At 49.4% G+C, this 27,786-nt stretch overlaps 3 protein-coding genes across 3 annotated transcripts in view; 2 read left to right on the plus strand and 1 right to left on the minus strand.

Moving 5' to 3' along the window:
- Positions 1 to 926: 926 nt before the first annotated feature.
- LOC124115610 (E3 ubiquitin-protein ligase TRIM39-like) overlaps positions 927 to 27,786 on the minus strand; it is a 50,554-nt gene continuing 23,694 nt past the window's right edge. Inside the window, exon 2 of the mRNA XM_048399479.1 lies at positions 927 to 2,568. Coding sequence (XP_048255436.1) covers positions 1,284 to 2,540 — 1,257 coding nt within the window. The 5' untranslated portion in view covers positions 2,541 to 2,568 and the 3' untranslated portion in view covers positions 927 to 1,283. The remainder of the gene's footprint in view (positions 2,569 to 27,786) is intronic.
- LOC125381855 (golgin subfamily A member 6-like protein 6) lies at positions 2,774 to 3,478 on the plus strand. The gene has a single exon (XM_048399172.1). The coding sequence runs from the start codon at positions 2,774 to 2,776 to the stop codon at positions 3,476 to 3,478; it is 705 nt and encodes a 234-aa protein (XP_048255129.1).
- Positions 9,409 to 27,786, plus strand: part of LOC124115604 — a 70,619-nt gene continuing 52,241 nt past the window's right edge. Inside the window, exons 1-4 of the mRNA XM_048399478.1 lie at positions 9,409 to 9,471; positions 10,413 to 10,772; positions 16,417 to 16,588; positions 17,994 to 18,097. Coding sequence (XP_048255435.1) covers positions 10,413 to 10,772; positions 16,417 to 16,588; positions 17,994 to 18,097 — 636 coding nt within the window. The 5' untranslated portion in view covers positions 9,409 to 9,471. The remainder of the gene's footprint in view (positions 9,472 to 10,412; positions 10,773 to 16,416; positions 16,589 to 17,993; positions 18,098 to 27,786) is intronic.

Genomic DNA, 27,786 nt, shown 5'->3' on the forward strand with positions numbered 1-27,786 from the left:
GATCCTCATTATGTCATTTGAGAATAACAACATCAAAATGGGTTTACAAAGCCGTCATTAAACTATCATGAGCTGATGTACAATTTTCATTAACGTGTCATTAAAATTTAGTATTCTTTTAAATTCGTTTCTATGAATCCGTTTTAACAAACAAGCACTTTCTCCTCTCTGTCATCTGCCAAGTGCCATGAGTAGTAGTAGCAGTTCTCTCGACTCGAAAGTTGGAGAAGTGATAATTGTCAAATGCATCACTTCTCACATTCGTTTGTTTATATTCTTTACCTGTTTTTGAGGTTCCAATGCAAACCACAGTTTGTTGTTGACCGCTCAATTTGATCAGTTTGCACATATTTTGGGGCATGTTTAGTTCAGTTACTTGTTAATGGTACTCCCAAACCTCAAGGCTTGTTGATGAAGTTTTGAAGTACTAGGACGTCTTTGATACAGGTTTGATACAACCATAGGTAATGGCACATTAGTTAATGGAGGTTAACACGTAACTGAACATTGAAGTTTGAAAAAACAGGGGTCATGGTAGTTAGAATAAATTTCACCAAATACTCCCGGGTCGCTTTGTGACTGCCTGAAAGCAATTCTTCCTGACATCTTAGTGAATCCCCAAGAAGTTATTCCATAGTTTGACTCCGCTGACCGCCCCAAAAATTGTTCCAGATGGAGGTAGGGACAGTCAGTTTGTAAACGATATAAAAGAGTAAGAAAAAGTAGAATTATTACAGTGGAGATAATCAGTAACTTATCACAGTTCACAATATCTCACATGCATTTGGGGGCACAGGTGGCCCAGTCGTCTAAGCAATTCGATGTACAGAGTGGCGTCCCTTGGGCACGTCAGAAACCTATGATTGTGGGTTTCACCGAAGTGGTAAACGTCTCAGACCTGCATCACTTCGGGATTTTCTCCCACATTAAGCTGACACGCTGTGACATAACTGGAATACTGTTAAAAGCGGCGTTGACACCAACTTACTTACTCACTCATGCAATGAATACATTTCCACCATACTTTGAGGTAGCGTTGTTGTGGGACCCTTGTTTCTTGTTTTACTGTCTGAAAGCAATTTTTTTTCTACACGAGGTTTTACTAAATATGACACGTTGCTTGTCAACATGATCGGCAGTGCTACCCTATTGCATGACTTTTACAGGGAGTTTACCATCTTACACAGTGGCTCTTACTTTAATGGATCGTGGGTCATCCTTGGTGACTTGGTAGACAACGTGGCGTCGTGCGCCGCTGACGTCGATCATTGCTCATGAGAACGTTATCGAACTTTCCCAAACAGGAATAATATCCCCAAATATAAAATGATACATATGATTATAAACACGATCATTGATTTGTAAGCTTGTTTGTTATTGTTCACATATGTTCTCATGATAGGAACTGCCTTCACACCAACAAAAGAATCTGGTGGGTACATTTTCCCTGTGTACTCTTCCTTCCTCTTCCCTTTCTTCATCTTAGTCCCGTGTTTTCCTTTCTGACTTTGTGCCTGTCCCTTGTTATGTTCAGCTGTGGATTTGATAGGTTTGCGTAATTCTATCATTGGACAATATTCAGTATTTAAACCTTTCTTCAATTGATTCTTATGCTCAGCTAACACATCATTCAGAAGATTCTCCATATTTTGTATTTCTTCTGTGTAGTCCAGATGCACTTGATGCTCCCCAGTGATGAAATCTTCTTCCACGTGTTCCAGTAAAGCAAAAAGACCTGGTATCTTCCTCAAAGCACGAACCACAGTTTCTTCTAACAACATTCTGTTGTCTTTCAGTAATTTCTGTCCTTGCAGCAAATCAAGCGTCGATGTTTGTAGTGCTTCGTTGATACTTGCCATCTCTCTCGTAACATCAACATCGGTCAACATGTTAGACACGTGCTGGATTGCATCCATTCTCCTCCTGTGCTCCTGCTTCACCTCATCACATGCGTCTTTGTATGTCTGATGGCGAATATTTGACCTGATGAACATTAAACGTTGTTGGGTTAGATACTCTACATTCTCAGAGATTATATGTAAATGATTTCGTATTTGCAGTTTTTCTTTGATTGCTCTTTCAAATGTTTCAAGTTGTTTTGACAGCTCGGATTTGATTCGAACCAGTTCAGTCTCGATGTACCCGACGTTACAACATTGTCTGTGGTGATTCAAGGCACATGTAACACATCCTAGTATCTGACAGTCATGACACACAACCATGATTGTCCTATGATGATCAGCACACAAGGTCTCACCCGAAGGCTCGGACTTCTCCAGGATGTCCTCAAGCAGGTGATCAGTCTCAAAGTGATTTATCCATTCCTCGCTGGATTTTCCCATCCCCAGATACGCTGTCCGTTTACACAGTGGACAGGGAAAGCTAGATTGAGGACCAGTAGTGGCTGATCTTTCCATTTCGCGTCGAATACACTCTTTACAAAACCTATGAGAGCAGGGCAACAGTTTAGGCTGTGCAAGTTTGTCAAAGCAGATTGGGCACTGAAGAAGCTCCTCCAGGTCGACTCTCAAGGAAACCATGTTGAATGTAGTAACCGCTGGCAACAACCTGTAAATCAATTGTTAACCATGTAACTTGTCTGCCCACGCAAAGTAAAGGTAAGCACACATTCAATGCATCACAGCGAATATATTGATATCTTATATATTTTCGATGGGAGTAAGACCATGGAGTGCTGCCCCATGAAATGATTTATATGTATGACTTCAATGCTTGGACATGCAAAGAGAAGAGAGGACTTCAATGCTTGGACATGCAAAGGGAAGAGGAGACGTCAATGCTTGGACATGTAAAGAGAAGAGGAGACGTCAATGCTTGGACAGGCACAGAGAAGATGAGACTTCAATGCATGGACAGGCAAAGAGGAGAGGAGACTTCAATGCTTGGACAGGCAAAGAGAAAAGGAGACGTCAATGCATGGACAGGCAAAGAGGAGAGGAGACGTCAATGCATGGACAGGCAAAGAGGAGAGGAAACTTCAATGCATGGACAGGCACAGAGAAGAGGAGACTTCAATGCATGGACAGGCAAAGAGGAGAGGAAACTTCATTGCATGGACATGCAAAGAGAAGAGGAGACGTCAATGCATGGACAGGCACAGAGAAGAGGAGACTTCAATGCATGGACAGGCAAAGAGAAGAGGAGACTTCAATGCATGGACAGGCAAAGAGAAGAGGATAATACATTGCATGGACAGGCAAAGAGGAGAGGAGATGTCAATGCTTGGACAGGCAAAGAGAAAAGGAGACGTCAATGCATGGACAGGCAAAGAGGAGAGGAAACTTCAATGCATGGACAGGCACAGAGAAGAGGAGACTTCAATACATGGACAGGCAAAGAGGAGAGGAAACTTCATTACATGGACATGCAAAGAGAAGAGGAGACGTCAATGCATGGACAGAAAAAAGAGAAGAGGAGACTTCAATGCACGGACAGGAACAGAGAAGTGGAGACTTAAATGCATGGACAGGCACAGAGAAGAGGATATTTCAATGCATTGACAGAAAAAGAGAAGAGGATATTTCAATGCATTGACAGAAAAAGAGAAGAGCTAAAAATAAGGCTATCATTCGTCTACAGCCAAAACTCCTTGCAACGTGATCATGCGTTGCTCGTTGGCGTATCATACCAACAGCCTGTATCTTTCTGATATAGGGTTGATCTTAGCATGCTACTGTCAGATGGTTTGGATGTGAATGCACAGTAAATATTTCCTTCATTGACTTACCTTTGCATGTGTTTGTGACGGGTGCGACTGGTGGAGCAAGATACATTCACCTTTTTTGCGAACACCTGGTATCATTACTATTTGATAGTAATTCATAACACATTCTCATGATATAGTCGGAATTGTACAATCGAATCTGCTTTATGCAAAGATTTCTATTGGATATGGAAAGGGTTTTGTCGGTTTGATTAATTATTTTATACCCATATTTTTGTAGGCTGGCGTGCTGTAAGTGCAGCCAAAGATCCACTTCAAACTCAAGTTCCATTGATCTGGGTACTGTAGCACGTTCGTTTCTCAACAAATTGTTTTGGTTGTGTTTGGGCGATTGATTCTCAACCATTTTGTAACACTTCTCAGGGTTTGGACCCAACGTGTCCAAATTTATTTTTTGTAACGTTACTTCGTCAGTTTACATCTGTGCTGTGCTTGAAGTTAATTATTCACTTTCTTCAGCAACAAGTTTGGGCCCAAACATCAGTATGCGATTATATTTCTGCATCTGGGAAAAGTGATAGCATTTAAAAATATGTTCTTAAATGACATGAACGTATCAACAGATACCATAAAATATGTTTCTCCTTTTATATCGTTTTAACGTTTCAATATATCTCTTTGAATTGATATAGTGCTATCATGAAGTAGATGTTTTTATATATTTGAAAAAACACTTTGAAAATAATTAAAAATTATTCTTTTAATATCAAATATGTCAGCATAAATTTAGCCGATAAAAGTTTAAACTCCAAAGATTGATATAAACTGACGGTCAAAAGAAACTTTACCTCTTTAAAAAGAAATTACAAAAAATAAAAACACAAGTTCAAACTAGTTTAATTCCAAATACATCGTCCAAACACAACGATTGGGCAGCTGACACGACACGTGCAATAAGGGTATATAAATGATACGGACGGTATGTCTGGCACTCACACTGATGAAAAACCCCACAGAAATGTGACGACTGTCACACGAATAACGCGAGCGGGCCCTGGGGATGATGCAGATGGGAGCCATCCGTGCCCACATTGCTGGCACGTTTGGTTGCTCCAGTGTCGATGTTACTAACCTTATTTAACGTTACAGACAGACCGGGCATACATTAGACAGGCCAAGAACAGGCCGACCAGGGTAACTACGCCCAAGGAAGACGGGTACTTGCATACTTTGTATCTCCGAAATCGACCCTTGACAGTGACGTCATCAGCGACGAATGTCTAAGGGCATATGGTTAGTCGACAGACAGTGGCCAGGCATACATACCTTAGAGAGGACAGTTACTGACACGGCAACATCGTCGTTAGAGATTGAGATGGGCCCAGACTGTACGTGATTGGCTGAGGGTCGTCTTCACTAATGAAAGCTGGTTCTGTCTGTTCAGAGCTTATAGAAGAGAGCGTGTTTACCGCCGAATGGGAGAACGAACGGCGGCAGGTTGCGTTTAGGGGGTCGTGCCGTATGGTGGAGGGAGGAATTTGTGGCAGCAGAGAACACTGCTGGTCATCGTTGACGGAAATTTGACAGCTCAGCGTTACATGTAAGACATTCTTTGTCCGATTGTCCTACCATTTCTACAACAGCTGCCACGTGGTGTCCTTTATCAGCTTGACAACGCCAGACCATATCGTACAGAAGTTCCTTGCAGCCAACAACGTCAACGTGTTGCCGTGGCCCGCACGCTCCCCTGACATGTCCCTAATTGAACACCCCTGGGATGTCATGGGTGGTCGTGTTCGAAAACGACCACATCCTCCAGCCAACCGACAAGAAGTTATCCGGACCCTCAAAGAAGAATGACGATCGACGTATCTCACGTGACGTCATCAGACGACTGTCTTTTTCTGTGCATACACGCTATGAATGTGACGTGTCATTGAACTTTGGCGAATTTAGATGTTTGTCCATAACGTTGAAGGGAGCGGCGGGATAGCCTAGTGGTTAAAACGTTCGCTTGTCACGCCGATGACCTAGGTTCCTTTACCCACATGGGTACAAATTCTGAAGCCCATTTCTGGTGTTTATAAATCACTATCAAATAGAAATGACACCGGGCGTTCGCGAATAGGTGAGCTTACCCTGCCCCACATGCAAAGGCAAGTCGAATGTTCAACGGAAAAAAACAAAGGAACATTTGCTCAAATTAAGGAATTGCATCGGACATCATTTTTGTCACCGAGGCTTCACATTTGGCAATGTCCCCTACATATCTACCATAAAACCTTTCGAAAGCTCTACTGAGGCCTTGAATGTTGTAACCTTGATCAAACAACTGCTGAGCAAGATCCTTTTGGCGCTCTTTGAAATCTTGGTAGAAAGAGCATGCTCGATTGTTTCTCAAAGCTGAGAAATGTAAACACCAAGGCTGGAGCTGCTGGAATATTGCTCGGCATGAAGGAAGGCCTCGCGTTACTCTCGTCTACTGTTATATATATAGCCATTAGGTATAGCCTGGATTTAAGAAACTGCTAGCCCAAAGCGTAAAGAACAATGTAGTCAATCCCGGAAATAACTGGAAACAATCCTGTAAACACGCTCCTCACAGCGGTGTCAAGCGATGGAAAAGAGTTTAGACTATAAACAACCACAAGGTCACTAACAAGGCTGGATATTGTACGAGCGCCTCAATCAACTTGCTACCACTTACACTCATCAGGAATAAGGCCACAATATATACTACCACATATCAATAATCATAAGAAATCCATTCATAAGACTGTATAATAATAGGAAGAAATCCAGGGTATTGACCCCCTCACACGAAGAATCATGTCAGACAATAGATCCCACCACCCTCGCTCTTCCCTCAATCCCTTATATTTACCAATCATAATGGGAGGGCGTGGTTTGATTAACGTTGGGGCTCCTCATGATAGAATTGTGTGTGCACTTTTGCACGCACATATTTGTCTGATGGTCCTCTTGTGAAACGTGTCAAGACTCATGATGAAAACAAGGCATTCCACAGTTTCCGTAAACGAGGATGTGGGACATAATCTCAATGTCGGTGTTGATTGTGTTGATGGTTCTGTACTGCTGGACGGTAAGAAATGAATGTCAACCAAGAGAAGTACCATATCAAATCGGCCCAGACTCAGTTTTTCAAGGAGAGGCCATCTGGACGACCACTGCATCCAGTTTATGTGCAGTGTGTTGAGGACCACAGGAACCCTGCAGAGTCCTTCACTTTGATGAAGTCAGCTGGCATGAAATGTGAAACCAAAGGGTTTCTGTTTGCTGCTCAGGACCAGTCACTTCCCACTTGAAACCGTCAATGTGTAATTTTGCAACAAAATGTAAATATGAAATGTAGATAATGCAATGAATTTAAAGAGACTGTCCAACACATTGTCAGTGGATGCCCCACATTATCTTAAACGACATGATGGTGTAGCTCGATCATTTTAATTACCATCTTTGCAATGCTTGTGGTTTTGACACAGAGGTCCATCCATGGTATGCCCCGGAATATGTAGAGGGCGTCATGGAAAATGATGAATTCAAAATTCTTTGGAATAGGCCCGTTTACAGCCTTAGACGTATCCAGGCCAACAAACCTGATCTCGTCCTTTTTGATAAATCCAGTGAACTCATTTATATCATTGAATTTTCTGTCCCTTTTGACAGTAATGTGATTGACAAGATTCAGGAAAAACATGGCAAACAGGCGGACCTGGCTTTCGAAATGTCACGCTTGTATCCCAAGTACCAAGTTGTCCAACTCATTGTTCTCGGTGCCTTAGGATTAAAATTTAGAACCTCCCAATCTGTTGACTGACATTGGGAGAGCACCCGGGTTTGTTACCAGGAATTCTGACAATCTGGGTAATGTAGAAGGCTGCAGTGTTGGGGAGTCTTCACATTCTCCGAAAAGTTCTGGGTGTGTTTGGCTAGGCAGAAGTCCCATTCGCTGTCTGGGCTGATGATGAGCCTAACCAGCCTGACTGTGCCAGGATCACCCAAACCCTCTTTGCTGCATTTTGTATTCTAATCTGTAAATAATTATAACAATAGTGATAGGTATAAGCGAAAAGGTCAGCGTATCCTGCCCCATCGGTGACACCCGTTACAAACACATGCAATGGCAAGACAACTTTTGATCTGAATAAATGCGGGAACATATGGCACAAGACAAAACTATGGTGGTCGAGAGGGGACATCTCTTTCTCGCTCTATCGCTTTCTCGCTTTCTCGCTCTATCGTTTTCTCGTTGTTAAGCGATATCCCCTTTTGACCACTATAGGGGCAGCATGTGATGTCTGCTGCAATTGGGAGGGAATGCTGAACTTTTCTCACTATCTACTTAAAACATAATTTAACTGTACAGACGTAGGTGATTTTGAAACAATCCACAGATGTTTGCGTAAAATGTAATTGATTGACTGTTCAGTTGTATGTGACCATCACGCCGAAAGCGCGTGGCAGATCATTGCAATACGCTCTAAATAAATCAGGTTAAAATCTAAATATATACTTTTCAAAAGAAGTTAAGAAGACTATGGTTAATTAGTCATGGCTGATTGTATTGTAAAATACAATCTTATGATTGTGGGTGTTTTATAACTTGTTTTCCGTAGTATATGATGTTACACTGTGTCGTACTATTGTCCGTAAATATTCTTTTTGACATTTGACGTATGATCAACTTGAATTGTGTCTCTTGTCGTGTGCAAAGCTACAAGTAAATGTACATGCATATAGTAATTTGATAAACACCGCTGTGAGTGAGTGAGAATGGTTTTACGTCGCTTTCAACAATAATCCAGTAATATCACGGGGAACACCAGATATGGGCTTCACACAGTGTACCCATGTAAGGAATCAAACTGTGTCTTCGGCTTGACGATCGAACCTTTAACCACCAGGCTACCCGACTGCCCCCATCGCTGTGGCGTTGTCACAGTTGATATGAGTACTTGTGTAAACTACACATATGGAGAGACATACAAATTAGTGTGGCCACATAGTTAATGTTGATAACAATATGAAGTGCATTACAATGATTATCTATAACATATGTTAAATCAGCTATCATTGTAATATTTTATGTATATCTTAAGTATAGTTTTGTCAAAATTATGTATGTATGTGTGTGTTTGTGTGTGTGACTGACTCATTGTCTGTGTAAAAAATGTAGCAGATAACTACATAGCCCACGTCAGAACGCACAATTTTTAATCGTACAGTTTAATAGATAGAGAATTATTTAAAAAATATGTATATTCCTGCTTGAGCCAATACTATAATCGGATATCTAGCAATATTTCTAGAAAATATGATCAGTGACTATACTGTTGTAGTCGGTGAATCTTGCTTTTTTACTACAATACAAGAAAATAAACACGTGTGTATATACAAACTAAACGAGAAAAGATTATGTATGTATTTCTAACATATTTATCTACTGCAAGATGTATTCATGTTATTTATTATAGGAAGGGGGTCATGAAGAAATGGTACATGTATAAGGTTGGGGGCGTAAAGTAACGGTACATTAAGCGGGTTAGTCGGCAAAACACGAGACTGTCCTATAAAAAGCCCCCTCTACCCCCACCCCCTCAACTATATTAATGTTTACGTCCATTTACCTCAAAAGTACATGTGCGTTTTAGCGGTATTCAACTTCAATACAAAAAGAAAGTTACTTCCCCTTTTTTATTTACTGACAGATTTGATATCACTACGTTGTGTAATAATAGTATGCCTATCGGTTTGTGTTTTGAAGGGTTGGTTGTGTTTTGTGCCATGTATATCTTGTTATGTTGAGTTTATGACTAGCTAAACTGTGATTTTTTCAGCGATGGATTTAACTTTAAACAATCTGACTTATATTGTATATTTCGATATGATTGATAGTTAGTGTGTGGGTTGATGAAGCGGCGGTAAAATATCTCTTGAACGCTCTCTTAGGCTAGTAGAAATAAATCAAACTTTGTAAGAATCCGTTTTTCATATATCATAATTGATGAATGTTTTCTGCTGATTATATTTCTGTGTCGGAATGTGTTGTTTATCCTGATATTTCATTTATCCTGATATTTCATTTATCCTAATATTTCATTTATCCTGATACTTCATTTATCCAAGGAGAATAAGGTATTCCAAAGGGGTGATCTTCTGGTGACAATGGTAACGGGATCGGGTGGTCAGTGAGTGAGTGAGTATGGTTTTACGCTGCTTTTAGCAATATTCCAGCAATATCACGGAGTGGACACCAGAAATGGGCTTCACACATTGCACTGATGTCGGGAATCGAACCCGGGTCTTTGGCGTGACGAGTGAACGCTTTAACCACTAGGCTACCCGACCGCCCCTCCGGTGGTCAGGCTGGCTTGGTTGATGTATGTCATCAATCCCAATTGCGTGGATCAATGCTCATGATGTCAGTCACTGGATTGTCTGATCCAGACTTGATTATTTACAGGCCGATGTCATATAGCTGAAATATTGCTGAGTGCGGCATTAACCAACAAACAACAAAACAACATTTGTTACCAAGTTCCAGCATGTTATTTGTGTCCATGGCATGGGCTCTTGCAATGGATGTTTCACTTTAGTTTAGGGAAAATGGGTATATATTATCTATCAAACAATGTCTTATTCTTCATGCTGTACTATTTTATGTTTCATAATACCAAAACAGCATGTCTATATATATCAATTTTAGATGCAGAACAGTGACAATGCTGTGAGGCGCCGACGTCAGAGATCTAGGGTACAGGGTGGATGGGCTTCATATCCCACCCCTACCACCTCCACACCACCCCTGCCCCACCCTACCCCTCACACCCAGAGACCCACACATCCCGCACCCTTCAAACACCAGCCCAGAGATGGAGAGAAACAACGTCCCCAACCTACTGCTTCAAGTCAGGGCCACAGTTGCCAGTTGCCAAACTCCCCTCCCCAGACAGCTGATGGACAAGGCTTGCCACGCCCGCAGGCCCACCCTGAGCTGGCTTCTCACACCGCCCTACAGTGCCCTGCTCAACCACCGCCCTCCACATCACAGTGGCAACATATACAGGTATTTACAGTGGGACTGGATAGGGGTGGTAGGGGTAGTATAGGGTAGGAGGTGGTGTAGGGTAGGTAGGGTAAGATAGGGGCGTTGGGTGGTGTAGGATAGGGTAGTATGGGGTAGGGGCGGTGGGTGGTGTAGCGTATTTTAGGGGCGGTGGGTGGTGTAGCGTATGGTAGGGGCAGTGGGTGGTGTAGGGTTTTGGTAGGGGCGGTGGGTGGTGTTGGATAGGGGTTGTGGGTGGTGTAGGGTAGGGTAGGGAGGTGGGTGGTGTAGGGTAGGGTAGGGGCAGTGGGTGGTATAGGGTTGGGGTAGGGGCAGTGGGTGGTGTAGGGTATGGTAGGGGCAGTGGGTGGTGTAGGGTTGGGGTAGGGGCAGTGGGTGGTGTAGGGTATGGTAGGGGAGGTGGGTGGTGTAGGGTTGGGGTAGGGGAGGTGGGTGGTGTAGGGTATGGTAGGGGCAGTGGGTGGTGTAGGGTTGGGGTAGGGGAGGTGGGTGGTGTAGGGTATGGTAGGGGCAGTGGGTGGTGTAGGGTTGGGGTAGGGGCAGTGGGTGGTGTAGGGTTGGGGTAGGGGCGGTGGGTGGTGTAGGGTATGGTAGGGGCAGTGGGTGGTGTAGGGTAGGGTAGGGGTGGTGTAGGGTAGGGTAGGGGCAGTGGGTGGTGTAGGCTATGGTAGGGGCAGTGGGTGGTGTAGGGTTGGGGTAGGGGCAGTGGGTGGTGTAGGGTTGGGGTAGGGGTGGTGGGTGGTGTAGGGTAGGGTAGGGGCAGTGGGTGGTGTAGGGTTGGGGTAGGGGCAGTGGGTGGTGTAGGGTATGGTAGGGGCAGTGGGTGGTGTAGGGTTGGGGTAGGGGCAGTGGGTGGTGTAAGGTTGGGATAGGGGAGGTGGGTGGTGTAGGGTATGGTAGGGGAGGTGGGTGGTGTAGGGTTGGGGTAGGGGCGGTGGGTGGTGTAGTGTATGGTAGGGGCAGTGGGTGGTGTAGGGTTGGGGTAGGGGCAGTGGGTGGTGTAGGGTTGGGGTAGGGGCGGTGGGTGGTGTAGGGTATGGTAGGGGAGGTGGGTGGTGTAGGGTAGAGTAGGGGCAGTGGGTGGTGTAGGGGAGGGGCTTCGGGTTGTGTAGGGTATGGTAGGGGAGGTGGGTGGTGTAGGGTAGAGTAGGGGCAGTGGGTGGTGGAGTGTTGGGTAGTATACGGTAGGGGCGGTGGGTTGTGTAGGGTAGGGTAGGGGAGGTGGGTTGTGTAGGGTATGGTAGGGGAGGTGGGTAGTGGAGGGTAGGGTAGGGGCGTTGGGGGGTGTAGGGTAGGGTAGTATACAGTAGGGGCGGTGGGTTGTGTAGGGTAGGGTAGGAGCGGTGGGTGGTGTAGGGTAGGGTAGGGGTGGCGGGTGGTGTAGGATAGGGTAGTATGGTGTAGGAGCGGTGGGTTGTGTAGGGAAGGGTAGGGGCGGTGGGTGCTGTAGGGTAGGGTAGTATACGGTAGGGGCGGTGGGTTGTGTAGGATAGGGTAGGGGCAGTGGGTGGTGTAGGGTAGGTGTAGTGGGTGGTGTAGGGTAGGGGCGGTGGGGTGTAGTGGGTGGTGTAGGGTAGGGGCGTTGGGTGGTGTAGGGAAGGGGGTAGGGTAGGGGCGGTGGGTGGGGTAGGGTAGGGGCATTGGGGTGTAGTGGGTGGTGTAGGGTAGGGGCGTTGGGTGGTGTAGGGTTGGGGGAAGGGTAGGGGTGTTGAGGTGTAGTGGTTGGGGGAAGGGTAGGGGTGTTGGGGTGTAGTGGTTGGGGAAAGGGTAGGGGTGTTGGGGTGTAGTGGTTGGGGGAAGGGTAGGGGTGTTTGGGTGTAGTGGTTGGGGAAAGGGTAGGGGCATTGGGGTGTAGTGGTCGGGGAAAGGGTAGGGGCATTGGGGTGTAGTGGTCGGGGAAAGGGTAGGGGCATTGGGGTGTAGTGGTCGGGGAAAGGGTAGGGGCATTGGGGTGTAGTGGTCGGGGAAAGGGTAGGGCCGTTGGGGTGTAGTGGTCGGGTAACTACTACCTGTAAACAGTAAAAGCATCAACACAGCCTCATTACTGATGATACATTCTTTACATGAGTACAATACAGTTACTGCCTCTTTTTTTCTGTTCTGAGAAATATTTCATCATGTCTGTCGTCTGTATATATAGGCAACCTATGAAGCATGACATGCAAGAACCAACCTACTTGCTTTGAAAAAGAGTGTACCTTTGATATAAACCCCGCCAGGTGATACGCACTATAACAACATGGAGTGATTTAAATGTAGTTCTACCAATGCCAGCTGTACTTGCTTGTTGATTGACAGCTGACAAGGTGAGCTGAGAGCCATAAATAGATGATATTAATTCTGTATCTATTATACATTCCGAAACTGTTTAGTATGTCAGTCCAGCCGGATGCAGACTGGCTGCTGATGAGGTGAGCCAAGAGTCATAGTTTGATGAATTCTGTGTGTATTGTCAGTCCACCAGCAGCAAGTAGTGGAGTCTCACTCCACCTAGGTACAGCAACGGGGGTCCACGAAAGGTAGGGAAATTGTGGAAGGCTGTCTGTATCTATATAGCTGATGTACAGGACTGTGCAGATCAATACGGTGTACTGTGCAGATCAATATCCTAGGTACAGGGGGGGACAGGCTACTGTATGTAGTGTGTTATGTCTGTATAGGTTGAGACAGGCTAGTACATGTAGGGTATATCTTATGTACAAGGTGGGACAGGCTAGTATATGAAGGGTATATCTTATGTACAAGGTGGGACAGGCTAGTATATGAAGGGTATATCTTATGTACAGGGTGGGACAGGCTAGTATATGAAGGGTATATCTTATGTACAGGGTGGGACAGGCTAGTATATGTAGGGTATATCTTAGGTACAGGGTGGGACAGGCTAGTATATGAAGGGTATATCTTATGTACAGGGTGGGACAGGCTAGTATATGTAGGGTATATCTTAGGTACAGGGTGGGACAGGCTAGTACATGTAGGGAATATCTTATGTACAGGGTGGGACAGGCTAGTATGTATAGGGTATATCTTATGTACAGGGTGGGACAGGCTAGTATGTATAGGGTATATCTTATGTACAGGGTGGGACAGGCTAGTACATGTAGGGTATATCTTAGGTACAGGGTGGGACATAGTCTGTCATACAGACCCTGATACAAATATATCAACTACAGCCCATGCAAGTCTATAATGTTTGGCAAGTCTAGATTACTGCAGTATCAGGGTCTGAAAATGAAGAGAATCACTGGGCTCCCTTTTTATTATATTTTTTATTAAGATAACTGAACAACTGGTTTTTCTGTACGAGATGTTCATTTCAGAGACTATATGTTAGTCTAGGTGGGACTAGTCTGTCTTACAGACCCTGATACAAATATATCAACTACAGCCCATGCAAGTCTATAATGTTTGGCAAGTCTAGATTACTGCAGTATCAGCGTCTGAAAATGAAGAGAATCACTGGGCTCCCTTTTTATTATATTTTTATTAAGATAATTGAACAACTGTTTTTTCTGTACGATATGTTCATTTCAGAGACTATATGTAAGTCTAGGTGGGAGAGGCTAGTACGTGTAGGGTATATCTTATGTACAGGTTGGGACAGGCTAGTACATATAGGGTATATCTTATGTACAGGGTGGGACAGGCTAGTACATGTAGGGTATATCTTAGGTACAGGTTGGGACAGGCTAGTACATGTAGGGTATATCTTAGGTACAGGGTGGGACAGGCTAGTACATGTAGGGTATATCTTAGGTACAGGATGGGACAGGCTAGTACATGTAGGGTATATCTTATGTACAGGGTGGGACAGGCTAGTATGTATAGGGTATATCTTAGGTTCAGGGTGGTACAGACTAGTATGTGTAGGGTATATCTTAGGTTCAGGGTGGCACAGACTAGTATGTATAGGGTATATCTTAGGTTCAGGGTGGTACAGACTAGTATGTATAGGGTATATCTTAGGTACAGGGTGGGACAGGCTAGTATGTATAGGGTATATCTTAGGTACAGGGTGGTACAGACTAGTATGCATAGGGTATATCTTAGGTTCAGGGTGGTACAGGCTAGTACATGTGGGGTATATCTTAGGTTCAGGGTGGTACAGGCTAGTATGTGTAGGGTATATCTTAGGTTCAGGGTGGCACAGACTAGTATGTGTAGGGTATATCTTAGGTACAGGGTGGGACAGGCTAGTATGTATAGGGTATATCTTAGGTTCAGGGTGGTACAGACTAGTATGTGTAGGGTATATCTTAGGTTCAGGGTGGCACAGACTAGTATGTGTAGGGTATATCTTAGGTACAGGGTGGTACAGACTAGTATGTGTAGGGTATATCTTAGGTACAGGGTGGGACAGGCTAGTATATGTAGGCTATATGTTAGGTACAGGGTGGGACAGGCTAGTATGTATAGGGTATATCTTAGGTTCAGGGTGGTACAGACTAGTATGTGTAGGGTATATCTTAGGTTCAGGGTGGCACAGACTAGTATGTGTAGGGTATATCTTAGGTACAGGGTGGTACAGACTAGTAAGTGTAGGGTATATCTTAGGTACAGGGTGGTACAGGCTGGTATGTGTAGGGTATATCTTAGGTACAGGGTGGGACAGGCTAGTATATGTAGGCTATATGTTAGGTACAGGTTGGGACAGGAGAGTACATGTAGGGTATATCTTAGGTTCAGGGTGGTACAGGCTAGTACATGTAGGGTATATCTTAGGTACAGGGTGGTACAGACTAGTATGTGTAGGGTATATCTTAGGTACAGGGTGGTACAGACTAGTATGTGTAGGGTATATCTTAGGTACAGGGTGGCACAGACTAGTATGTGTAGGGTATATCTTAGGTACAGGGTGGTACAGACTAGTATGTGTAGGGTATATCTTAGGTACAGGGTGGTACAGACTAGTATGTGTAGGGTATATCTTAGGTACAGGATGGCACACACTAGTATGTGTAGGGTATATCTTAGGTACAGGGTGGTACAGACTAGTATGTGTAGGGTATATCTTAGGTACAGGGTGGGACAGGCTAGTACATGTAGGGTATATCATATGTACAGGGTGGGACAGGCTAGTACATGTATATCAATCACAGGATTCTCTGGTCCAGACTTGATTATTTACAGACAGCCGTTATATAGCTGGAATATTGCTGAGTGCGGCATTAAACAACAAACCAACCAACCAACTTTGTCTAACAGAATGTAGCTGAGAACTTTTGCAAGTGGAGGCAACTTTGGAGATAAAACTATGAAATCAATTTAGTGAGGATGCTAGATCAGTTTCCACATCTGTACTTGTAGAGCTCTGCACCTTGGGGTCTTTTCTCCATGTTAAGACAGCTGGTTTTGGCCAAAATTGTGTCACTATTTGGGACATCTGACTGCATTTTGGAATGGTATGACAATGTATGGACCAGGCAGACTCTTAAACAAACGTGAAGTCCAACTGACTTAGCATTGACCTTGTGACACATTATATTTAATGTGCACATGACAGGTATTGGTTTATTCTGCGTGATAATTTCTGTATATTTCATTGTTTAATTTTAAAGTATCATTAATTCCTAGCGTATCCGTTTAAGTACTAGGTAGTAAAATACCAAGTCTGACAGTATATTAATTTGCATGTTATTTCCAGAAAGGTATGGTATCCCAAGTTCCGAGGAGCTTCTCCTGGGTGGAGGAGGGACTGCTATGTGGCCTCGCCTTCCCTGACCGCCCCCAGCAGATACAGTACCTGCTGGAGCGCAATGTCCACCACTTGGTCAACCTCACCCAGGACAGGGTCACGCCCACACACAGCTTCCCAGGTTAGTCAATTGGAGGCCCAGTTTTCAGCGCCATATGTATAGGATAAAACATGCCTCCAAGGTTTTGGTTGAAAATATATGACCTTCAAGCTCGGGAAAAGCCCTCTGGCTTTTCCCTCGTTCCCAGTTTTACATTCTACAAAACCTTGGTGGCATGTTTTATCCAACTTATTGACCGTCTAAATGCAAGAAATACCAGAAAAATAACTGTAAAACCTAGGTATTACAATTGAAACACAAACCTCACAGCAGGTTTAGAAGTGACCCATTTCAAAACCTAGGTTTGGAAAGAGTACCACTTCCAAACCAAGGTTTGGAAGATGAGCTGGTTACTAGGGTTACCAGAGGTTGTCAGGAACCTAAGGCAATAAAGGGTAACACGGTGATAGGTTTATAATATTGTTTATAAACCTATGGCCACTTTTGCCTATTGTATTGTAGGTATCTTTGTATTTCGTAATAATAAGCCTCTTGGGAGGTTTTACTTTTTCCAGGTAAGACCTCATCCGAGCTATGGGGTTTTAGTTTTTGCTGGTGAGACCCGGTATGAGGTTTTACTTTCTCCAAGTAAGACCTGATGAGTTTAGTAGATAAAATTTGTACTTGGTGTTTCAAACGTCCAATGTTCGAAAATCAAAGACAAGAAATGAAAGTTTTCATTATGGATGACAGGAATCAAGGCTGCAACCTCACATATCCTGTTTAGTTTTGTAACTCACTGTTTTCCCACTGAGCCACCAGGCCAGGTGATGAAAAGTTGTTCAATTTTATTTGTCATGACTTCAGTTTGTGCTGCATGCACATGGTTTTTCTCTCGCATGCTTTGATAAAATTCCCTATACACCACGGTACTGTATTGTTTCACTAATAGGAATCCCAATGGTTTTTTATTTTTTCTGGTATTTCTTGCATTTAGACAGTTCATAAGTTGGAAAAAACAGTCCTCCTTGGTTTTGGTTGTCATCACAATCAGCATTCTTGAAAGTTCTAACCAGCCACATGGTATAAAACCAAGACACAAGCACAAACTTCTCATGCACCAACTGCTTTCGCCAACAGTAATATACTTGAACAGGCTTTACAACTGTCTCTTTATGATGTAAATTCAACTTTAAACTTTATTATTGGGGGGGGATCCTGAGGACCCTTCAGGATTTCCCCCTTCTTCATGTTTACATTTCCAGCCAAAACCTCGGAGGCGTGTTCTCTCCTGTACATAACTACTTAGCAGGTATTCAGAGTAACATTTTAAAGCCGGCTAGCATTCAACATTGTGTCAGCATTCAGTTGGATTCATGTTTGTTCATGTCGATAAAGTGAGGAAATGTTTCATATTAGTGCCTACACACCAATACTAACCAATTACTGAATACAAGGTTCACTCAAGTACAATGTTTACTTGCAGATCTGAGAGTTGTAAGAATCAGCATCCACGACTTCACAGCCCCGACCCTGGACCAGATCAAGCAGTTCCTGGAGGTGGTCCATCAGGCCAAGCAGAAGCAGGAGGTGAGATGCAGTTGACACACTACCTGCCACCACCCTCTGCAACCTCCACCAAACTAAACAACCCACCCCATCCTCGACATCTTCCTCCCACCCTCCCTCTGACCCCCCTCCCCCTCCACCATCCACCCCAGCCTCCCAACCCACCCCAGCCTCCACCATCCTCCCCTATCTCCACCATGCTCCCCACCCTCCATCATGCTCCCCTACCTCCACCATCCTCCCCTACCTCCACCATCCTCCCCTACCTCCACCATCCTCCCCTATCTCCACCATGCTCCCCACCCTCCATCATGCTCCCCACCCTCCCCAGCCTCCACCATGCTCCCACCCTCCACCCTTCCCACTCTACACCCCACCCTCACCAACCTCCTCACTCTACTCTCACCTGCTACTACCATCCCCACCCTCTTCACTCTACACCCCACCCTCCTCACTCTATACCCCAACCTCTTCACTCTACCCCAACCCTCCCAACCCTCCTCACTCTACTCCCATCTGCTACTACAATCCCCACCATCCTCACTCTACACCCCACCCTCCTCACTCTACACCCCATCCTCCCCACCCTCATCACTCTACACCCAACCCTCCTCACTCTACACCCCACCCTCCCCAACCTCCTCAGTCTACACCCCACCCTCCCCACCTTCCTCACTCCACATCCCACCCTCCCCACCCTCCTCTTTCTACACCCCACCCTCCCCACCCTCCTCTTTCTACACCCCACCCTCCCCACCCTCCTCTTTCTACACCCCACCCTCCCCACCTTCCTCACTCCACATCCCACCCTCCCCACCCTCCTCACTCTACATCCCACCCTCCTCACTCTACATCCCACCCTCCCCACCCTCCTCACTCTACACCCCACCCTCCCCACCCTCCTCACTCTACATCCCACCCTCCCCACCCTCCTCACTCTACACCCCACCCTCCTCACTCTACACCCCACCCTCCCCACCCTCCTCACTCTACATCCCACCCTCCCCACCCTCCTCACTCTACATCCCACCCTCCCCACCCTCCTCACTCTACATCCCATCCTCCCCACCCTCCTCACTCTACACCCCACCCTCCTCACTCTACATCCCACCCTCCCCACCCTCCTCACTCTACACCCCACCCTCCTCACTCTACACCCCATCCTCCTCACTCTACATCCCATCCTCCCCACCCTCCTCACTCTACATCCCACCCTCCCCACCCTCCTCACTCTACACCCCACCCTCCTCACTCTACATCCCCCCCTCCCCACCCTCCTCACTCTACATCCCACCCTCCCCACCCTCCTCACTCTACACCCCACCCTCCTCACTCTACATCCCACCCTCCCCACCCTCCTCACTCTACATCCCACCCTCCCCACCCTCCTCACTCTACACCCCACCCTCCTCACTCTACACCCCACCCTCCTCACTCTACATCCCCCCCTCCCCACCCTCCTCACTCTACATCCCACCCTCCCCACCCTCCTCACTCTACACCCCACCCTCCTCACTCTACATCCCACCCTCCCCACCCTCCTCACTCTACATCCCACCCTCCCCACCCTCCTCACTCTACATCCCACCCTCCCCACCCTCCTCACTCTACATCCCATCCTCCCCACCCTCCTCACTCTACACCCCACCCTCCTCACTCTACATCCCACCCTCCCCACCCTCCTCACTCTACACCCCACCCTCCTCACTCTACACCCCATCCTCCTCACTCTACATCCCATCCTCCCCACCCTCCTCACTCTACATCCCACCCTCCCCACCCTCCTCACTCTACACCCCACCCTCCTCACTCTACATCCCCCCCTCCCCACCCTCCTCACTCTACATCCCACCCTCCCCACCCTCCTCACTCTACACCCCACCCTCCTCACTCTACATCCCACCCTCCCCACCCTCCTCACTCTACATCCCACCCTCCCCACCCTCCTCACTCTACACCCCACCCTCCTCACTCTACACCCCACCCTCCTCACTCTACATCCCCCCCTCCCCACCCTCCTCACTCTACATCCCACCCTCCCCACCCTCCTCACTCTACACCCCACCCTCCTCACTCTACATCCCACCCTCCCCACCCTCCTCACTCTACATCCCACCCTCCTCACTCTACATCCCACCCTCCCCACCCTCCTCACTCTACATCCCACCCTCCCACCCTCCTCACTCTACACCCCACCCTCCTCACTCTACATCCCACCCTCCCCACCCTCCTCACTCTACACCCCATCCTCCTCACTCTACATCCCCCCCTCCCCACCCTCCTCACTCTACATCCCATCCTCCCCACCCTCCTCACTCTACACCCCATCCTCCTCACTCTACACCCCACCCTCCTCACTCTACACCCCATCCTCCTCACTCTACACCCCACCCTCCCCACCCTCCTCACTCTACATCCCACCCTCCCCACCCTCCTCACTCTACATCCCATCCTCCCCACCCTCCTCACTCTACACCCCACCCTCCTCACTCTACATCCCACCCTCCCCACCCTCCTCACTCTACACCCCACCCTCCCCACCCTCCTCACTCTACATCCCACCCTCCCCACCCTCCTCACTCTACATCCCACCCTCCCCACCCTCCTCACTCTACACCCCACCCTCCTCACTCTACATCCCACCCTCCCCACCCTCCTCACTCTACACCCCACCCTCCCCACCCTCCTCACTCTACATCCCACCCTCCCCACCCTCCTCACTCTACATCCCATCCTCCCCACCCTCCTCACTCTACACCCCACCCTCCTCACTCTACATCCCACCCTCCCCACCCTCCTCACTCTACACCCCATCCTCCTCACTCTACATCCCCCCCTCCCCACCCTCCTCACTCTACATCCCATCCTCCCCACCCTCCTCACTCTACACCCCATCCTCCTCACTCTACACCCCATCCTCCTCACTCTACACCCCACCCTCCCCACCCTCCTCACTCTACATCCCACCCTCCCCACCCTCCTCACTCTACATCCCATCCTCCCCACCCTCCTCACTCTACACCCCACCCTCCTCACTCTACATCCCACCCTCCCCACCCTCCTCACTCTACACCCCATCCTCCTCACTCTACATCCCATCCTCCCCACCCTCCTCACTCTACATCCCACCCTCCCCACCCTCCTCACTCTACATCCCACCCTCCCCACCCTCCTCACTCTACATCCCACCCTCCCCACCCTCCTCACTCTACATCCCACCCTCCCCACCCTCCTCACTCTACATCCCACCCTCCCCACCCTCCTCACTCTACATCCCATCCTCCCCACCCTCCTCACTCTACACCCCACCCTCCCCACCCTCCTCACTCTACACCCCACCCTCCCCACCCTCCTCACTCTACATCCCATCCTCCCCACTCTACACCCCATCCTCCCCACCCTCCTCACTCTACATCCCACCCTCCCCATCCTCCTCACTCTACACCCCACCCTCCTCACTCTACATCCCATCCTCCCCACCCTCCTCACTCTACATCCCACCCTCCCCACCCTCCTCACTCTACATCCCATCCTCCCCACCCTCCTCACTCTACACCCCACCCTCCTCACTCTACATCCCACCCTCCCCACCCTCCTCACTCTACATCCCACCCTCCCCACCCTCCTCACTCTACATCCCACCCTCCCCACCCTCCTCACTCTACATCCCATCCTCCCCACCCTCCTCACTCTACATCCCACCCTTCCCACCCTCCTCACTCTACACCCCACCCTCCCCACCCTCCTCACTCTACATCCCACCCTCCCCACCCTCCTCACTCTACACCCCACCCTCCCCACCCTCCTCACTCTACATCCCACCCTCCCCACCCTCCTAACTCTACATCCCACCCTCCCCACCCTCCTCACTCTACATCCCATCCTCCCCACCCTCCTCACTCTACACCCCACCCTCCCCACCCTCCTCACTCTACACCCCACCCTCCCCACCCTCCTCACTCTACACCCCACCCTCCCCACCCTCCTCACTCTACACCCCATCCTCCTCACTCTACATCCCACCCTCCCCACCCTCCTCACTCTACACCCCACCCTCCTCACTCTACATCCCACCCTCCCCACCCTCCTCACTCTACACCCCACCCTCCTCACTCTACATCCCACCCTCCCCACCCTCCTCACTCTACATCCCACCCTCCCCACCCTCCTCACTCTACATCCCACCCTCCCCACCCTCCTCACTCTACATCCCATCCTCCCCACCCTCCTCACTCTACATCCCACCCTCCCCACCCTCCTCACTCTACATCCCACCCTCCCCACCCTCCTCACTCTACATCCCATCCTCCCCACCCTCCTCACTCTACATCCCACCCTCCCCACCCTCCTCACTCTACATCCCACCCTCCCCACCCTCCTCACCCTACATCCCACCCTCCTCACTCTACATCCCACCCTCCCCACCCTCCTCACTCTACATCCCATCCTCCCCACCCTCCTCACTCTACACCCCACCCTCCTCACTCTACATCCCACCCTCCTCACTCTACATCCCACCCTCCTCACTCTACACCCCACCCTCCTCACTCTACACCCCACCCTCCCCACCCTCCTCACTCTACATCCCACCCTCCCCACCCTCCTCACTCTACATCCCATCCTCCCCACCCTCCTCACTCTACACCCCACCCTCCCCACCCTCCTCACTCTACACCCCACCCTCCCCACCCTCCTCACTCTACACCCCATCCTCCTCACTCTACATCCCACCCTCCCCACCCTCCTCACTCTACACCCCACCCTCCTCACTCTACATCCCACCCTCCCCACCCTCTTCACTCTACACCCCACCCTCCTCACTCTACACCCCACCCTCCCCACCCTCCTCACTCTACATCCCACCCTCCCCACCCTCCTCACTCTACATCCCACCCTCCCCACCCTCCTCACTCTACATCCCACCCTCCCCACCCTCCTCACTCTACATCCCACCCTCCCCACCCTCCTCACTCTACATCCCATCCTCCCCACCCTCCTCACTCTACACCCCACCCTCCTCACTCTACACCCCACCCTCCTCACTCTACATCCCACCCTCCCCACCCTCCTCACTCTACACCCCACCCTCCTCACTCTACACCCCACCCTCCTCACTCTACACCCCACCCTCCTCACTCTACATCCCATCCTCCCCACCCTCCTCACTCTACATCCCATCCTCCCCACCCTCCTCACTCTACACCCCATCCTCCTCACTCTACATCCCATCCTCCCCACCCTCCTCACTCTACATCCCACCCTCCTCACTCTACATCCCATCCTCCCCACCCTCCTCACTCTACACCCCATCCTCCTCACTCTACATCCCATCCTCCCCACCCTCCTCACTCTACACCCCACCCTCCTCACTCTACATCCCATCCTCCCCACCCTCCTCACTCTACACCCCACCCTCCTCACTCTACATCCCATCCTCCCCACCCTCCTCACTCTACATCCCATCCTCCCCACCCTCCTCACTCTACACCCCATCCTCCTCACTCTACATCCCATCCTCCCCACCCTCCTCACTCTACATCCCACCCTCCTCACTCTACATCCCATCCTCCCCACCCTCCTCACTCTACATCCCATCCTCCCCACCCTCCTCACTCTACATCCCACCCTCCTCACTCTACATCCCATCCTCCCCACCCTCCTCACTCTACACCCCACCCTCCTCACTCTACATCCCATCCTCCTCACTCTACATCCCATCCTCCCCACCCTCCTCACTCTACACCCAACCCTCCTCACTCTACATCCCATCCTCCTCACTCTACATCCCATCCTCCTCACTCTACATCCCATCCTCCCCACCCTCCTCACTCTACACCCCACCCTCCTCACTCTACATCCCATCCTCCTCACTCTACACCCCACCCTCCTCACTCTACACCCCACCCTCCTCACTCTACACCCCACCCTCCTCACTCTACATCCCATCCTCCTCACTCTACATCCCATCCTCCCCACCCTCCTCACTCTACACCCCACCCTCCTCACTCTACATCCCATCCTCCTCACTCTACATCCCATCCTCCCCACCCTCCTCACTCTACATCCCATCCTCCCCACCCTCCTCACTCTACACCCCATCCTCCTCACTCTACATCCCATCCTCCCCACCCTCCTCACTCTACATCCCATCCTCCCCACCCTCCTCACTCTACACCCCACCCTCCTCACTCTACACCCCACCCTCCTCACTCTACATCCCATCCTCCCCACCCTCCTCACTCTACATCCCATCCTCCCCACCCTCCTCACTCTACACCCCATCCTCCTCACTCTACATCCCATCCTCCCCACCCTCCTCACTCTACACCCCACCCTCCTCACTCTACATCCCATCCTCCCCACCCTCCTCACTCTACATCCCATCCTCCCCACCTTCCTCACTCTACACCCCACCCTCCTCACTCTACATCCCATCCTCCTCACTCTACATCCCATCCTCCCCACCCTCCTCACTCTACACCCCACCCTCCTCACTCTACATCCCATCCTCCCCATCCTCCTCACTCTACACCCCACCCTCCTCACTCTACATCCCATCCTCCCCATCCTCCTCACTCTACACCCCACCCTCCTCACTCTACATCCCATCCTCCCCACCCTCCTCACTCTACATCCCACCCTCCCCACCCTCCTCACTCTACATCCCACCCTCCCCACCCTCCTCACTCTACATCCCACCCTCCCCACCCTCCTCACTCTACATCCCACCCTCCCCACCCTCCTCACTCTACATCCCATCCTCCCCACCCTCCTCACTCTACACCCCACCCTCCCCACCCTCCTAACTCTACACCCCACCCTCCTTACTCTACATCCCACCCTCCCCACTCTACATCCCACCCTCCCCACCCTCCCCACCCTCCTAACTCTACACCCCACCCTCCTCACTCTACACCCCACCCTCCTCACTCTACATCCCACCCTCCCCACCCTCCTCACTCTACACCCCATCCTCCCCACCCTCCTCACTCTACACCCCACCCTCCCCACCCTCCTAACTCTACACCCCACCCTCCTTACTCTACACCCCATCCTCCCCACCCTCCTCACTCTACACCCCACCCTCCTCACTCTACACCCCACCCTCCTCACTCTACAACCCACCCTCCTGACTCTACACCCAACCCTCCTCACTCTACATCCCACCCTCCTCACTCTACACCCCACCCTCCTCACTCTACAACCCACCCTCCTGACTCTACACCCCACCCTACTCACTCTACACCCCACCCTCCTCACTCTACATCCCACCCTCCCCACCCTCCTCACTCTACACCCCACCCTCCTCACTCTACATCCCCCCCTCCCCACCCTCCTCACTCTACACCCCACCCTCCTCACTCTACATCCCACCCTTCCCACCCTCCTCACTCTACACCCCATCCTCCTCACTCTACATCCCACCCTCCCCACCCTCCTCACTCTACACCCCATCCTCCTCACTCTACATCCCACCCTCCTCACTCTACACCCCACCCTCCCCACCCTCCTCACTCTACATCCCACCCTCCCCACCCTCCTCACTCTACATCCCACCCTCCCCACCCTCCTCACTCTACATCCCACCCTCCCCACCCTCCTCACTCTACATCCCACCCTCCCCATCCTCCTCACTCTACATCCCACCCTCCCCACCCTCCTCACTCTACACCCCACCCTCCCCACCCTCCTCACTCTACACCCCACCCTCCCCACCCTCCTCACTCTACATCCCACCCTCTCCTCTCTACACCCCATCCTCCCCACCCTCCTCACTCTACATCCCACCCTTCCCACCCTCCTCACTCTACATCCCACCCTTCCCACCCTCCTCACTCTACATCCCACCCTTCCCACCCTCCTCACTCTACACCCCATCCTCCCCACCCTCCTCACTCTACATCCCACCCTCCCCACCCTCCTCACTCTACATCCCACCCTCCCCACCCTCCTCACTCTACATCCCACCCTCCCCATCCTCCTCACTCTACATCCCACCCTCCCCACCCTCCTCACTCTACACCCCACCCTCCCCACCCTCCTCACTCTACACCCCACCCTCCCCACCCTCCTCACTCTACATCCCACCCTCTCCTCTCTACACCCCATCCTCCCCACCCTCCTCACTCTACATCCCACCCTTCCCACCCTCCTCACTCTACATCCCACCCTTCCCACCCTCCTCACTCTACATCCCACCCTCCCCACCCTCCTCACTCTACATCCCACCCTTCCCACCCTCCTCACTCTACATCCAACCTTCCCCACCCTCCTCACTCTACATCCCACCCTCTCCACATCCCACCCTCCTCACTCTACACCCCCACCCTCTCCTCTCTACACCCCCCTTCCCACCCTCCTCACTCTACGACCCACCCTCCTCACTCTACACCCCACCCTCTGACCCTCCCCACCCTCTATTATCATCACCACCATCCTCACCCTCTTTCCCCTCCACCAAACCTCCCTCCTCCCACTAGTTAAACACAACCAACCTCCTGCCACTTGTTAAACAAAACAAACCTCCACACCTGCAGATACAAGTACTGTATTATTCCTGAGAGAGAGCCTCAATATTTTGATATACAGATATGCATGGCATGAATTAGAATATTTTGGGAACTCTTGGACTCCTATGATCCCATCCTCAGCTCACAATTGGCATAGATAACTGTAATATTCGCTGTGTGAAATGGATGTAATGGTTGCATGGTGGAGCTATTATATTCCCTGCGTGGTAAGAATAGAATATTCCCTGCATATCGCTGTAATGTCTGCTGTATGAAATAGCTGTACTATTTGTGCATGGTATAGCCATGCCGTTAACAGTGCTGCCTTCTCTGAGTGAGTGACAGTAACAGTGTTGCCTTCTCTCTGTGTGTGTGACAGTAACAGTGTTGCCTTCTCTGTGTGTGTGACAGTAACAGTGTTGCCTTCTCTCTGTGTGTGTAGACAGTAACAGTGTTGCCTTCTCTGTGTGTGTGTGACAGTAACAGTGCTGCCTTCTCTCTGTGTGTGACAGTAACAGTGCTACCATCTCTGTGTGTGACAGTAACAGTGTTGCCTTCTCTGTGTGTGTGACAGTAACAGTGTTGCCTTCTCTCTGTGTGTGTGACAGTAACAGTGTTGCCTTCTCTGTGTGTGTGACAGTAACAGTGTTGCCTTCTCTCTGTGTGTGTAGACAGTAACAGTGTTGCCTTCTCTGTGTGTGTGTGACAGTAACAGTGCTGCCTTCTCTCTGTGTGTGACAGTAACAGTGCTACCTTCTCTGTGTGTGACAGTAACAGTGTTGCCTTCTCTGTGTGTGTGACAGTAAGTGTTGCCTTCTCTGTGTGTGACAGTAACAGTGATGCCTTCTCTGTGTGTGTGACAGTAACAATTCTGCCTTCTCTCTGCGTGTGCGACAGTAACAGTGTTGCCTTCTCTATGTGTGTGACAGTAACAGTGTTGCCTTCTCTCTGTGTGTGTAGACAGTAACAGTGCTGCCTTCTCTCTGTGTGTGTGACAGTAACAGTGATGCCTTCTGTGTGTGTAGACAATAACACAGTAACAGTGCTGCCTTCTCTGTGTGTGTGACAGTAACAGTGCTACCTTCTCTGTGTGTGTGACAGTAACAGTGCTGCCTTCTCTCTGTGTGTGTGACAGTAACAGTGTTGCCTTCTGTGTGTGTAGACAATAACACAGTAACAGTGCTGCCTTCTCTGTGTGTG

This window comes from Haliotis rufescens, unplaced genomic scaffold, assembly GCF_023055435.1.
Source record: "Haliotis rufescens isolate VD_foot unplaced genomic scaffold, xgHalRufe1.0.p SCAF_2, whole genome shotgun sequence".
Lineage (NCBI taxonomy): Eukaryota > Metazoa > Mollusca > Gastropoda > Lepetellida > Haliotidae > Haliotis > Haliotis rufescens.